This window comes from Heterodontus francisci, chromosome 32, assembly GCF_036365525.1.
Source record: "Heterodontus francisci isolate sHetFra1 chromosome 32, sHetFra1.hap1, whole genome shotgun sequence".
NCBI lineage: Eukaryota > Metazoa > Chordata > Chondrichthyes > Heterodontiformes > Heterodontidae > Heterodontus > Heterodontus francisci.
The window spans coordinates 15,463,166-15,477,600 of record NC_090402.1 but is presented as its reverse complement, the minus strand read 5'-3'; the positions used below and the strand labels follow the sequence as shown (position 1 = coordinate 15,477,600).

The following is a 14,435-nucleotide window of genomic DNA, read 5'->3' as shown; positions in this document are numbered from 1 at the left end:
AAATAGCAATAACATTATCTGTTGGGTAAAAAGCTAGTAGTCAATGTGTTAATGTAAAAACAATAAACTTAGCAATTTTCAGAATTGTTACTTCCCGCTTGCCTGACGTCTGCTGTGGTACTTGATGATATAATGTGTGGAATGCTCTAGCTTTGCAAAATCACTGTTTCTTTAGACCATAACAGCTGAGTTGTTCAAAGGACACTGTACCAAAATTTTCCATCTTAACCATTATAATTTTGGGAGCTGCTGATGGTGAGAATTTCAAGATCAGGGATTTAGTTACAACAAAATAACTACTTCATTTATATAGTGCTGCAACATGGACAAGGAGGAATTATGTATCAGTCACAGGAGTTTGCATTAATGATTTTGACCACAGCACCACGTAGCTAAATGTCTTAATGCGCTTCACAGGAGCATTATTAGACAAAACCTGACACCAAGCTATGTGAAATGTTAGGAGCATAGGGTAGAAGCTGAGAGATTGTTCCAGCTGGTCAGGGAATCTAGAACACTGGGACACAGTCTCAGGATAAGGGGTCAATCATTCAAGACTGAGATGAGGAAAAATTACTTCGCTCAAAGGGTTGTGAAACTTTGGAATTCTCTACCCCAGAGGTTGTGGATGCTCCATCATTGAATACATTTAAGGCTGGGATAGATAGATAGATCTTTGGTCTCGCAGTGAATCAAGGGATATGGGGAGCGGGCAGGAAAGTGGATTTGAAGCCCAAGATCAGCCATGATCGTATTGAATGGCGGAGCTGGCTTGTTGGGCCATATGGACTACTTCTGCTCCTATTTCTTGAGTTCCATGGCTAATCTGTAACCTAACTCCATTAACTCACCTTGGCTCTGTTACAGTCAAGTGAGGAGGGGTTGAAGGACTTCCCTCTTTTCCTTCTGCTTGTTAGACCACAACAGGTTTAATTCTTACAGTGGATGTACTGGCTAATTCAGTAGCTGTTTGGTTAATTACTTGTTATGATCATAACAAGAACCAACCGGACAGGTTTTCTTGAGTTCAACAAAGAAGGTTAACTTTATTGTACCTAAACCAAACTAATAAAATAATAAACAACGTACCAACTTTCACACTCTCATAGACACAATAGAGGTTTACACACACAAATAGGCCACAGAGTAAAAGTCTGCTCAGTTTGGGAAAAAGAACCCAACCCGGCCCGAGTCTCTCCAATTTCGCCCCGAGCCCGATCCCACTCAGCCCGGCCCGAACCTGACCCGACTATCCCTTTACTTACCTTCTGACTGGGAAGCTCCATGAAGTTGCAGCGCATGCATCATAGTGACGTCACTCGCTTACTGCGCAGACTCAGTTTCGTCCCGGACTCCCAGATCAGGTACGTTTTTTAATACCGGCAGAGCACTTGCCATATGTGTCCGGCCCGACCCCGACCTGACCCGAACCGGACACATGTCTGGTCCCATTGGGTTCGGCTCGGGTAGCAGGCTTTTACCACAGAGTGGGGAAAGGTAGATTGGTTGAGTTAGAGTCCGTTTAAAAAAAAAAAGTATACAGTCTGTGGAGTTCGGTGATTCGGCTGTCTACTAACTGAATTCAGTGGCCCTGAGGCTTTTAGCTGGCAGAGGTAGATGACTGGTTCAGTGAGCCTCTTGGAGATAGCAATGCAGATGATTTCCTCCAACAGGGTTTTGGATTATAGTCGGAGTATGCAAAGGTGGTCAGTCAACAAACAGGATTTGAAAGCTTCCAAGCTGGAATGGAGAGAGAGGGGCCCCCACTTTGGGTCTGCTCATGTTAGAATCCAGTTGCTTCTCTGCTGCAGAGAAAACACCAGCATTAAACCACAGATGGGGAGGGGCTTGTCACATGACGGGCACTCTGATTCAAAACATAGCAGTTAGCAGTATTCTCTCCTGCAAAAAAGAACAAGCAGTTCCTTTAAACTTCCTGGGACTTGGCATTGCAGTGTAGGATACAGCGATACAAATTAGGTAGCCAACTTAAGCTGCCAGCAAAAATCATTCTTTTAGCTGGTTTTTAAAAAAGTTAAAAAAAAATAAATTCAGATCTCCAGTCAATGAATTAAAGAAAATTATCATTCAACAAAGCACATTGACGTAGCGGCTCCATATTCCTTAACGCCCTTGGCTAGAAAAGTATCTTATCAATATCAGATTTAAAATTAAGTGCACTAGCATCTACTGCTTTTTGTGCGAGAGGTACAGACCTTCACCTTTTTGTGTGAAGACACTAAGATTGGTGGAGTAGCAGACAGTGAAGGGGACTGTCAGAGAATACAGCAGAATATAGATAGATTGGAGAGTTGGGCAGAGAAATGGCAGATGGAGTTCAATCAGGGCAAATGCGAGGTGATGCATTTTGGAAGATCCAATTCAAGAGTGTACTATACAATAAATAGAAAAGTCCTGGGGAAAATTGATGTCCAGAGAGATTTGGGTGTTCAGGTCCACTGTTCCCTGAAGGTGGCAACGCAGGTAAATAGAGTGGTCAAGAAGGCATACGGCATGCTTTCCTTCATCGGACGGGGTATTGAGTACAAGAGTTGGCAGGTCATATGTTACAGTTGTATAGGACTTTGGTTCGGCCACATTTGGAATACTGCGTACAGTTCTGGTCGCCACATTATCAAAAGGATGTGGATACTTTGGAGAGGGTGCAGAGGAGGTTCACCAGGATGTTGCCTGGTATGGAGGGCGCTAGCTATGAAGAGAGGTTGAGTAGATTAGGATTATTTTCATTAGAAAGACGGAGGTTGAGGGGGGACCTGATTGAGGTGTACAAAATCATGAGAGGTATAGACAGGGTGGATAGCAAGAGGCTTTTTCCCCAGAGTGGGGGATTCAATTACTAGAGGACACGAGTTCAAAGTGAAAGGGGAAAAGTTCAGGGGGGATATGCGTGGAAAGTTCTTTACGCAGAGGGTGGTGGGTGCCTGGAACGCGTTGTCAGCGGAGGTGGTAGATGCGGGCACGATGGCGTCTTTTAAGATGTATCTAGACAGATACATGAATGGGCAGGAAGAAAAGAGATACAGAACCTTAGAAAATAGGCGACATGTTTAGAGAGAGGATCTGGATCGGCGCAGGCTTGGAGGGCCGAAGGGCCTGTTCCTGTGCTGTAATTATCTTTGTTCTTTGTTCTTTGTTTCTGAACTTCTCAATTCTAAAAGCCACCATCAAGTTACCCCTTAACCTTCTATATTCCAGGAAATACAAGCCTAGTTTATGTAATCTCTCCTCAGAATTTAACATTAAACCTGCAAATCGTTCCATTTTAAAGGAGCAAAGAAGGAATACTTGAGGTAAGTTTGTGAACAAATCTGGGAAGGAAATTTTCTACATTTTACTTTTATCGTTCAGGAAACCTACTATTTCAGATCTCCCTTCTATCAGGATGACAGAGTTGGCATCACATGCAGACAAGTCAGACAGAGCTTTGTGGACAACCCCAGAAATTGGTTTGCAGGCCTCTTAACTAGTAAAAATACTGCGGGCATTTCTGTTTGTGTTATGGGCCAGGCACTGCTGGTATCTGGTCTGATTTGAATGCAAAGCCACAGGATTCTGCACAGTTTGCTGCAACTTGATTCTCGAGTGTTCTCTGGCAGCTTAAATGTTGGGTCTCAATGATGCTAAATTGAAAGATATACAAGGCAATAAAATATTAAGTGTACTTGTGGTTCCTGTTTTCTCCGCCATCCACCAAAACATGGTTTTCTCCTTGAGCATCTTCCCTGGAACTGAGGACACACAACTGATATGAGAAGCAATATGTGCTTCTCTGTGTGTCTTGCCCAGAACACTGCAAATGTGTGCTTGTATTGGACTTAAATATAATGGAAGTAAATGGAAATACAATAGGACCCAATTAAATAATCTAGCCCCCAACAATACTTATTTATTAAAGTGAGCAATCCTATAAACCGAGTATGCAATTTTTCCCATTGCTCCTGTTGTACTGCTGTCTCAATGTCACAGATTAGTTTCTGTTGTTTGGATAGAGCCCGGGTTTCATTAAACAGTTGATTGAACAGTCAGTAGAATAGGTGAGTTACAGTCATTGGGAACACCATAACCTGTCCTTTCTCCAAGGATACTGACTGGTCTGAGTGCTTCCAGCATTTACAGTTTCTGTTCTCAAGCCTTTTGAGTGTTCTATTATATTTATGTACAGCCCAAGAACAGACAATGGTTATGCCCCTCTTTATCTTTGTTTTCAGTAAGAAAGAGCCACTGGTCTGTACCATCCCCATGATTTAAATTGGATCAGAAAATGCCTGTGTTGAGAACTGAAGTCTGAACAGACTATCAGTCATCTCAATTTAATCGGAGTTCAAAATATTGCATCTCGTGGACAAACTGTAGAGCTGCATAGATGATTTATACCATGTGTGTTGTGGATACTGACATTTTTCACATTTTCACAGTGCCAGAGAGTTTATTTAAACAGATTTTATGTGAAGCATAAACAAAACAATGAGAGGATCTTGTCCCTGTTCATGGTAGTTACATTAGCACATTAGCCCCTCTAAATTCCAAGAACATTTGTCACATCTTGGCCTTAATGTAACTGGTTGCTTGTGGTGCATCTGAGGTGTTGAATTGGTTATATTACTTGATATGAGGATGCAAACAGGAGGTTGTGATAAATGGATGTATACATATGATAAGGTAATTAACGTGTGATTCACCGGGCAAATATGCCTGATGCCACACTTTTCAAATGCTTCTGAGTTATCAGAAGCATTTCTCTCATGCTGTTATTTTGCTAAATGTTGATGTTTCACATCAGTCTCTAGTTCACTTCAAAACATATGTGCGAAATTAGTTTATATGCAGGATTCATCCATTGTACTTGTTTTAATGTGAAAACGAATGGTTGAAATATTGCACTTGGTTAAATCAGTTAGTGCTTTAAATGTGCATTAAATTTGTTTACTCATTTGTGGCATTCAATCAGTTGAAATCTATTCACAAAGCTTGAGTTATGCACTTGGGATAAATCATGGGATTTGCTAATGGTTTTTGTGTATATGCAAAATGCAAGTAAAGTTTTTCATTAACTACAGGAGTCTATTACTTTCACTACCCTTTCTGCTCCTGAAAAAAGATAAGATAACAAAAAGGTACTCCATGGTAGGCTAGTCCTCATAGTCTACAGTAGTAGTAGTATTTTCTGCAGCCAGTTGTTGCCTCAACTCCAGAAGCATGATGCTAATATTCAAAACAGGTACAGATGTGGCCAGGACCCAGTGGGCTATGAATTGGATTACTGACTGTGCAGGAGAAGGCCTTGCTTCATTATCTAAGGATTGATTGAGTTGTGATGGCAAAGCCCCTAGTAATCAGATGTCAAAACAATCTGTCAATTTATTGCTTCTCAGAGCTTGTGTGCTCCTTGGGTCAGTGGTGGTGGAGGGTGATGCAGTGGATAGGCAGGACTGGAACTTAGATGTAAGGAAATTGGCAGTTTGGTACAATGTTCCTACAGTAAAACAAAACAAAATTTGCAGTTTTATTGATCACCCAGAATTAGAAGTCAAGTATCAGTTGAAGCTTCTGAATTTCTATTGAAATAGGCAGCATTTGCTTATTTACTATTGGTGTGGTTGAGGATGCTACCATGACTGTTTAACTTTTATTGTAATTAAATAGACAAATTAAGTATGAACTTATAAATTGAGCAATAAAATTTCCAACAGAACATCCTAAGACGCTTAATTTCCAGGCATGGGGGAGGGACTGCGCCTCTTTGGTGTTCAGAACCGTATACTATTCATAAGGGGGAATGAGAGGCAAAAAAATTCAGTCTTTCACATGGAATTTGATGGCTTAGCCTTTGCTGCTGCCCTCTGTTTAACCCACGTTCTGGGCAGGATTTTATTGTGCCCTTGGAGCAAGAAACAGTGGTGGGTGGGGGAGAAACAAAATGGTAAGGGGTGCCATACCCAACTTTGTCCTAGCCCACTGCCATTTTGTCCAGAGTGGGGAAGGCCACTTAAGGGCCTCTTACTGCGCCTCTCCTAATTTTGTAGAAGGCAGATGGGCCTGCTGCCATGTGGCGATGCTGCCAGGTAAAGCCTGACGGCTTCTGGTGAGCTTGAGAGGGGGGTGGGCTCCCTCCTCTGAGGGCAACCCATGGCCCCCGGCGACCCCCCCTCCTGGCAATGATAGCACCTTAGCCTCACCAACCCCACCCCACATGCCATCGCCAGGATCTGCTTGACTGGCCACAGCTTACCTGTGGCCCAGGGTCGTCTCCATTTTCAGTGCTGCAGGCCTCCTGCAGTGCTGGCAGTGGCCGCCGCTCCTGTTGGTGCTGCTGGTACTGCAGAGCTGCCGGCCCTTCAGTTGGTTGACAGCTCTGGAGGCGGGTCCTTGTCTCTTAAAGAGGCAGCTTCCCCGATGAAGGGAAGTTAATTGGCTGCCTGCCATGAAATTACAAAGGGGCTCTGATGGAGGGCTGAGGCGGGGTCTACACCTGCCTTCTGCCCGTCACCGGAATAAAATCAGGCCCTCTTATAAATCTTCACTCCCCTGGTATTACATGCCAGTTGTTTCCAGATGCACCACATTTATAAATACTCATCCATTCTTGGGTGCTTGACTGAGTCTGATTCTAATAGTTAATACAGGTAAGGGTTAGTGGATAAAAAATGTCAGAAAAATTACATTTTGAGTATAGTTCCCTAATATTATGTACCATGAGTAGTAAAGGTTGATTGCATGTCACTTTGAATGCATCTTGATCTTCCTTGGATCCAGGAAAGTTCTTCTGCAGGGCACAGGGTTTGAGGACTAAGAAGAGATTATTTAAATTGAAAGATCTCTGAAGAAAATAGAACAGTTGTTAGTCACATTAATTTTAATCGTTGCTTCCATTTCTCCATTCTTCCTCACCAATTGATCTAGTACTTTCTTACTGATTTCATTGACATCTTCCTCCTCTACCAATCCATCCTGCACCCCCCCCCCCACCCCACCACCATCACCCCCAAATACACTGCATTCAATTGGTGCACCCTGCAACCTTTTCATAGTTAGCCTCAGTCTCTGCTCCCTATTCCTATCCACCTGTACACTATCCTATCAAGTTGTCCAGATCTATAGGCAATGATCACATTGATCTCCAGGTAATTGAAGTTTATTTTTGTGCTAGGTTGAGACTAGCAAATAGATCAATAATTTTAAATCCCTTTTATTGTCGATGCATTGTTGCACAAGTATTATGTGCATTTGCATTCTGATTTTTATGTATCTAGTACCCAGTGTACCTAACAATTGAATGTCCTGCTTAGCCCACTTTTTGTGGTTGATGCTCCTGTGTGAAATAAATTATTTTCTCTGAGCATTCAAGAGATTGCTGTTGCTTTATGTTCTAGCCATTTTAGCACATTCCCAGTTCAGTAGATAAGCAATATCTTTTTAGAGCAGGTAGGCTCTTTCCCTTTAATTTTTCAGCTGGCTTTTCTTTCTTCAAATTTTAATCTTTTGTAATAAACCCTTCTAAGAAGCTGTTGGCTCTTATCTAGTGCCTTTCACATAACAGCCCAAAGGTGCTTCACTCAAGGAAGAGTGTGCTGCATAGTTATGGAAGCCATGATCAAAAAGGTTTAAAGGTGGGAGAGAAGTGGTAAAATTAGGAGGTTCAGAAAGTAGGCTGGAGATAGCTGAAGGGGTTGCTGCAGAAATATGGAATGGAGGGAAATGGATACACAGGAGGCCATTGTCAGAGGACTGAAAGGTGCAGGCTAGGATGTGGTGCTGATGGTAGTGTCAATTTTTTTAATGGGAGTGAGGATTCTAAATTCAGGGCATTTGGGGGACAAGCAGCCAATGAGAGGTGGTCCAGGGCAGTGGCAATGCGTAAGTGGGATTTGGTTCAGGACACTGTTGGTGACAGTTTTATGCATGTTGAAGTTCATATAGGGTGGAACTCAGGTCATTGCAGAGGTCAAGACTCAATGTAACAAAATCATAGAGAAGGGTTTCTGTGCGTGGTGTGAGGAGAAATAACGTAGAGGTGAAATTATGCGATCTTGATAGGTAAGGTGTGATTTTTGAACTAAAAGTAGGGTCATACAGAACACTATGTGCCACTTGGTTCAGCCTGGTTGAGCAGCTGGGGTAAGGGACGGAATTGACAAGGGAGTACAGGTTTTGGTGAGCAGAAAATAAGATGAATTCAGTTTTCACCATATTCAGTTGGAGAAAATTCTGTCTTCATGACTTGATGTCAGAGAAGCTTTGTGATTAGATGTAGTTGTTGAATCTCACATGCAGACAGATAAAACTAGGTGTCATCTATGTGCATGTGGAAACTGTCCCCCATACCTACCCATTATATGGTCAGAATGAGTAGGAAGGATTTAAGGATGGAATACTTTGGTTGTGAATCAGAGATTGGAAGACAAGCTGTTTGGAAATGTGATGGATATTTTGGGTCAGATATGAGCGTCAAGTTAGCTGTACAGGAGACAGTTGATGGAGTAGTTGACTGTGCTGAATGTGATATTTTCATAATATTTACTCTCCCATTCAGTGACTTAATTTTATTTTTCCTAGTTTGTTTTGAATTTTGATTGCTCAAGACTGATTTCAAGTTTTACTATGTTGCAAATATTTTATATCATTTCATAACACATCTGTAATATACTAGTACCAGCTGTGGAATGCTATAAGCCTTCCAGATTGCTGTCATTTTTTCATTCTATTTGAATGCTACCTCTATTGCACTGTGGTAAAAGGGAGCATGATTTGTATTCAATGTTGTAAACAATAGCTTATACCAGCCAATGAGTTCAAGGAAGTAATTCAGACTCTGGATTTTTGACCTTCATAAATCCATTACAGTTTGACATTGAACATGCTCAATTTAACTGTTATGAAGATAAAATGTGGGATGACACTGTGGAGCAGGAAAATAATAGGTTCAAGAGGACAGCCCCAAAGAAAATCTGCATTTAGTCATGATTGCAGCAAGAAAACAAAATAAAATCTGCAAAACATTTTGATTGCAATTTTAGTGGTGGAATGAGGGTCATTGCTCTTAATAAGTGATTTCCCAAATACTGAATGTTGGGAGGATATCAATTCTGACCTGGTCTGATGTTATCCATGTGTTCTGCTGATTTGTTGCCCTTGTAGTTAGGGCAACAAAAAAACTGATATGAATAACTGGTGCCTAGCAGCTTCATATTATGTCCATAGAGAAGTTTTATTTAACAGCAGACTAGGGTAAGTACCTGTTCTCTCTCCAGTCAATTTTGGAACTTCACTGATGTGCATAAGATGCATTTGTTCCTGTTTTGGAAGAGTACTGTTGCTTTTTAGCGCTTTGTATTGGTACTTTGTTTCTTTGGCTAAAGGCCTGCTCGGATATACAATTTAAACCTGACCTGACCCGGGCCAGAGTCCTTTGGTTTTTTTCCTGCGCCTGACCCGACCCAACTCGGCTATGGGAAATTAATGACGCTTACTCTTACTTCCCTTTCTCTCCCTGACCAAAAGGCAGCACCGCTACTGTGTCCGGACCGACCCTAGCCCGAACGCCGGACCTGGAAGAGCGACTCGACCCGAACCCAACACGTTGTCGGGTTCGGGTCAGGTAGCCATGCTCTACTGTAGGCTGCATTTCATAATGTAGAGATCAAGAATGCACATGTGCAGGATGAGCTCCCTGTGTATACTTAATCTTAACAAAAAGGCAGATTTGCAGACTTGTCTTGGATCTGCAATGCCCTCTCTTCCTGGAGTGCCAGATTGTTTACATAATGGAGTGTAGCCACCAAAAGTACAACACTTCTCCCTGTAAACAAGTTGCACCTTTATGGGACTGCCATTCTGCATGTGCATAGACTGGCTCTAATATTTAGGCCAGTGTCCTTGCATGGTGTATATTATGCCATTGCCACAAGGAGAGTAACGGTTTGTAAGTACAGTAGCACCATGCGATGTCTCCATGTGCACCCTGCAGCTGCTATGGTGGTGCATTTACCTGGCCTCATGAGCACTGGCAGTAGTCTGGAAGATGCAATGGAAAAATGTTCATGGCGACTGGTCTTAAAAATTCCAACAAGTTTATTCTAATGTGGGAGCCAAAGATTGCCCTTCATCCGGACAACTTAGCCAACTTAAAGTTTCTTGTGTGTTCCTTCTGGAAACTCGAGAGAAAATTCAGGAAACTTACCGTAATGGTAAAACACATTAGTTTATTTAGTGTAATTGCACAATCATTTCCCAATCATTACGTCTACTATTGAACAATTCAATTTTTTTTTAAAGTTTAGTATATATTGCCTCCAATATAGAAACATTGACAAGTTAGTTTGGCAGGGTAGACCAGGTGCAGGCACTAACCTCCTGGAATTCTTGAGTATTTCACCACTTTTATTGTAATTTATGAATGTTTTGAGACTGCTTCATGCTTCAGTTGAAATGTTCATTGCAGATATCAAGTCCTGTGGGACTAAGGATAAACTTAATTAAATTTAACCACAAAGATCTACATTTGAAGTGATTTACTACAAAGAAAATTAAAATCCATTTAGAAACTTGACGAATGTGAGGAGCTGTAGTTCTTAGGGTCTTGGAATCATTACAGCCATCTTGTACTTCACTTTAAAACTTGAATTACAGATCTCCAGCATGTTGAAATATGTCACGGTTGCACATGCAGATTAAACAATCTAAAATTAAGATGCATTTGTCAATTTTTTTCTTACCTTTAATATGACCATCTCTTCACATGATCAAAACATGACTTTCACCTAGCCCTTCCATGGAGCTGTCAATTCTGGTTGAATATATTCCTGAAGGTTTCATTACTTGTTCTCTCACCTCCAATGACCAAATGACCCATTTTCCCATTCCAGTATTTCTATAACTAGTAAGCAAAAGTGTTAAAAGAAAATAGTTTTTTAAAAATGCCACAATGATTAATGCCACCATGATTTTTCTCTTGGATTAATCACAACCTTGTGCTGGAGATTAATATTCAATTCCCAGAGACTTGACAACCTAATAATCTGAACATTCTCCTTAAACACCAGTTTTCATTTCTTACTCATTTTTAGCCTTAAAAGGCTGCAAATTGTACGCTAAAATCTACTAAATTAAATTGAGTCAAAATTCATGAACTTTGTTATCTTCAGTGCCTTCCTATTCTCTTTGCGTTTTTATTGGGCTTTCTTCCCGCCATACACTAGTTTCTTTACAATCCATTGGAGTGATGCAAAATCAGTTATGTTGTTCTGAAGCTTCTTATGGTCCTCATCTGAGCTGGCCCTGGGGAAGTGTAAAAGCCCATCACTGATTGTAAAGGCATTTACTGTTGACCACAGATGTGCTGTGGTTCAGTGCTGTCTGTGCAGCCAGATTACCCACATTCTTGTAAATCAAAACATTTTACTGTAAACTACCTGTTCCAGTGCACCAGAAAAGCTATTTCTGACCAAGATTTAATACTGAATCCTATTTATCACTGCCATTTCCTTTCATCCTCAAACCATGGGCTGTCCTAATTAATTTATATGCAATCTTCAAATAAATTGAAGAATCAGTAGTTCGAGTAATCGAATAGTTAGTACTTCACTGAGGCATAGTTTCCCCACTTTCACAGTTGAGTAAGGAATTCTATTAACTTTATACTCCATTAGTTTAAAAAAAAGTTTCATTCCACAGTACTTTCTGCCAATTTGTGCCTATCTTCTACATGCTCAGTAAAGTTATAAATTAACCAAAGCACAATAAAGTAATAAAGTGAAATGTTCATCAGTTTTAAGTATATATCACTTGACTTTCCATGGTGTTGCACACAGAATCAAGACCAAGTGTGGTTAGATGCCAAGGGTGTAGATTTAATTCAGTCCCCGTTTTGAAGTCATGTTTTCTGTCCTTATTTTTATATTTCTGCTGATATAATTCCTATGTCTGCTTTTATGGTAGAAATTGCCTATATCATTTGCCACACTATTTATATCAGTGAACAGGAAACTTTAATGGAAAAGTTGACGTGTGTGCCAATGCAAGGTTTTGGATATAGACATTTTATTTATATCTGTATTGAATTTCAACCAAATTTTGTTGGAAAAAAAATTGACACTACATAAGATAATTGAAGGGAAAAAGGAAATGGATTTAAAGAATCAAATGGGAAGGAGAAAAAGAGAGAAAATCTTTTCCTGTTCTTTTTCCGATTTGATCTTCCCTGTTTTCCTTTTGTCTCCCTTCATTTACCTGCCACAAGAACCATGCTTTCTGTATATTTGGGTCTCCATTATTTCCGTTCTTGAGCCGCAGCAGGAATTGAGAGCCTGTTTAATACCGAATGTTGTGACGGCTTTGCCCATTAGTTGTTTGAGACTTCCAGCACCAGTGTGGAATGCCATGAAGGATATAGTTTGAAAAATGAAAAGATGACTTTGGAGAAAGAACTTCCATTCAAATGGTGCCGTACCACATTTTTCAGAAATGTCCCAAAATACTTCACATACAATAGATCACTTTCTGAAGTACAATAACTTCTACCTGGTTTTTCTGGCTTGAAGGGGGCAAGAAAATCCTTTTGTCCCTTGCTTTATTAAGGATTAATGGAACAATGAGAGTAACCACCAATCTATCGTGTTTCTGAAATAGATAAAGTAGTAATTTCTTTGGGTGGCCAAAAATCAGCATGGCTCTGTACTGGGAATCTTGTAGCTTCTCCTGATTGAGAGTGTTGAGGGAATCTGTTACTATCCTATGGCCTATTTGGAAGTATTCCCAGAGATTATATAATTGCAGATTTGTCTCAAGTTACTGCTATTAAAAGACATAATGACAAGGAATGCCATTAAGTATGAGAGAAATCTGCTATGTTGATATAATGTAAACTTTTGTGTGAACATTGTTTGATTCCTCCTGATCCAAATTGGTTGGGCTACTCTATTCAGGCTCCTGCTGGGTTTGTGGCTCATCACGGTGGATGTTAAAACTTTTAGTATCGTTACTGTATCACAGTATCTGAAGTACTGGATTTTGATCTGCTACCTTCAACTTTCATACACATAAATACCCTTTCCCTCCTGAACCCAGTCCCTGCTCCCAAGAGAAGCTATCTGGAAATGTTTCATAGAGTAACAAATTCAGTAGACCTTTTGTGGGGGCAGGGGGAGGGAATTCATTCCTCCCTTCCCTATCCCACCCTCCACTTCGGAAACATCTACTTAAATAGCATCTAAGATGGAATAACTGATGCCTTCTGTATTTCACAAACTGTTGAAATGTTTGAGCATTTTCTGCTAGCTATAGATGTTGCCATGTGTGATTAGTTAGGAATATACTTTGAGCACTTTTGGGATGTTCATATTGCAGTGATTCCATACTCCTGTAATTCAGTGTAATGAGTCCATCAATTGAAAATGTAAAAGGTTTATCCTTTCTTGTGCTGCTAAGAGGCAACAGAATGAATCTAACTGCTTTGCCTGTTCAATATATCATTTTTGGATATACAGGTGTATGTATGTGTATAATCATTAAAATTAAAAAACAAAAATTCCTTTGCCTTAACCATGGTAGTTTTAACACTCAAGTGGAGAAGTCATATCAGGTTAATCTAAAATCATAAAATTGGGAACCTGGATCTTTGCTCATAAAATTGATTGTTTTCCAATGTTGGACTGAGAAAAGAGGCAGTCTTTAATAATTTGAACAATCTTTAAATATCATCACAGCTGGTCTTTTTTATTTATTGATGCATGTTATTGAATTGAGGTTCCTTTCGCTTGTGTGTATATATCTTGTGTTTTTCACTTGAACTTCTGTATTCTAGGGAGAGGATGGCCCAGAGGTGCGAGGAGGCTCTGTAGATATTCTCATAGTGCATGCAACTGAAACGGATCGTAAAGGTAAAATCTTCATCCATACCCACTACTGCAATAACTTCCAAAGAATGGAGTTCATTGCAGTTTTTTTGTCCATTCCTTGTATAGAAATCCGAATTAATTAATTTGTGTTCTTCAAGTTGGAATGATATAACATTTTTACATTTGGACATTGAAGCTTCACTTTATGCACAAATTATTTGGGCTTTAATTACCTATTTTAATAAATTAATTCCTTAATGTATTAAATTCTCTGTGAGCCAGAGTTAGGCTGCTTAAGGTCTCAGGTATATATTTTTCACAGTACTTGCTCCCTTTTGTGTGCTAGGTTTACTCAAGTTATTTATTGCATACTTTGAGACGTGACATTTTTCTTCGGTCCACAATGTGACTGTAGTTCTGATGGATAAAGTCAGGGTTTGATTATTGGAATAGTGACTGTAAACCAGGCAAAGCAAGTCAAAACCGATCCTATAAAATTGACAGCATATTGTTCTTTGGTTAAAAGAGCATGCTTTTTAAAAATCTGTTCTAACCTTTAACACTGTAAACAGTATATTTGAG

General features: G+C 40.2%; 1 protein-coding gene across 4 annotated transcripts in view; it reads left to right on the top strand.

The window, feature by feature from the left end:
- LOC137347661 (rap guanine nucleotide exchange factor 1-like) overlaps positions 1 to 14,435 on the top strand; it is a 196,543-nt gene that overhangs the window by 155,768 nt on the left and 26,340 nt on the right. For all 4 annotated transcript variants that reach the window (XM_068012322.1, XM_068012319.1, XM_068012321.1 and 1 more), the window contains one exon: positions 13,820 to 13,895. In XM_068012322.1, the coding sequence (XP_067868423.1) occupies positions 13,820 to 13,895 (76 nt within the window). The remainder of the gene's footprint in view (positions 1 to 13,819; positions 13,896 to 14,435) is intronic.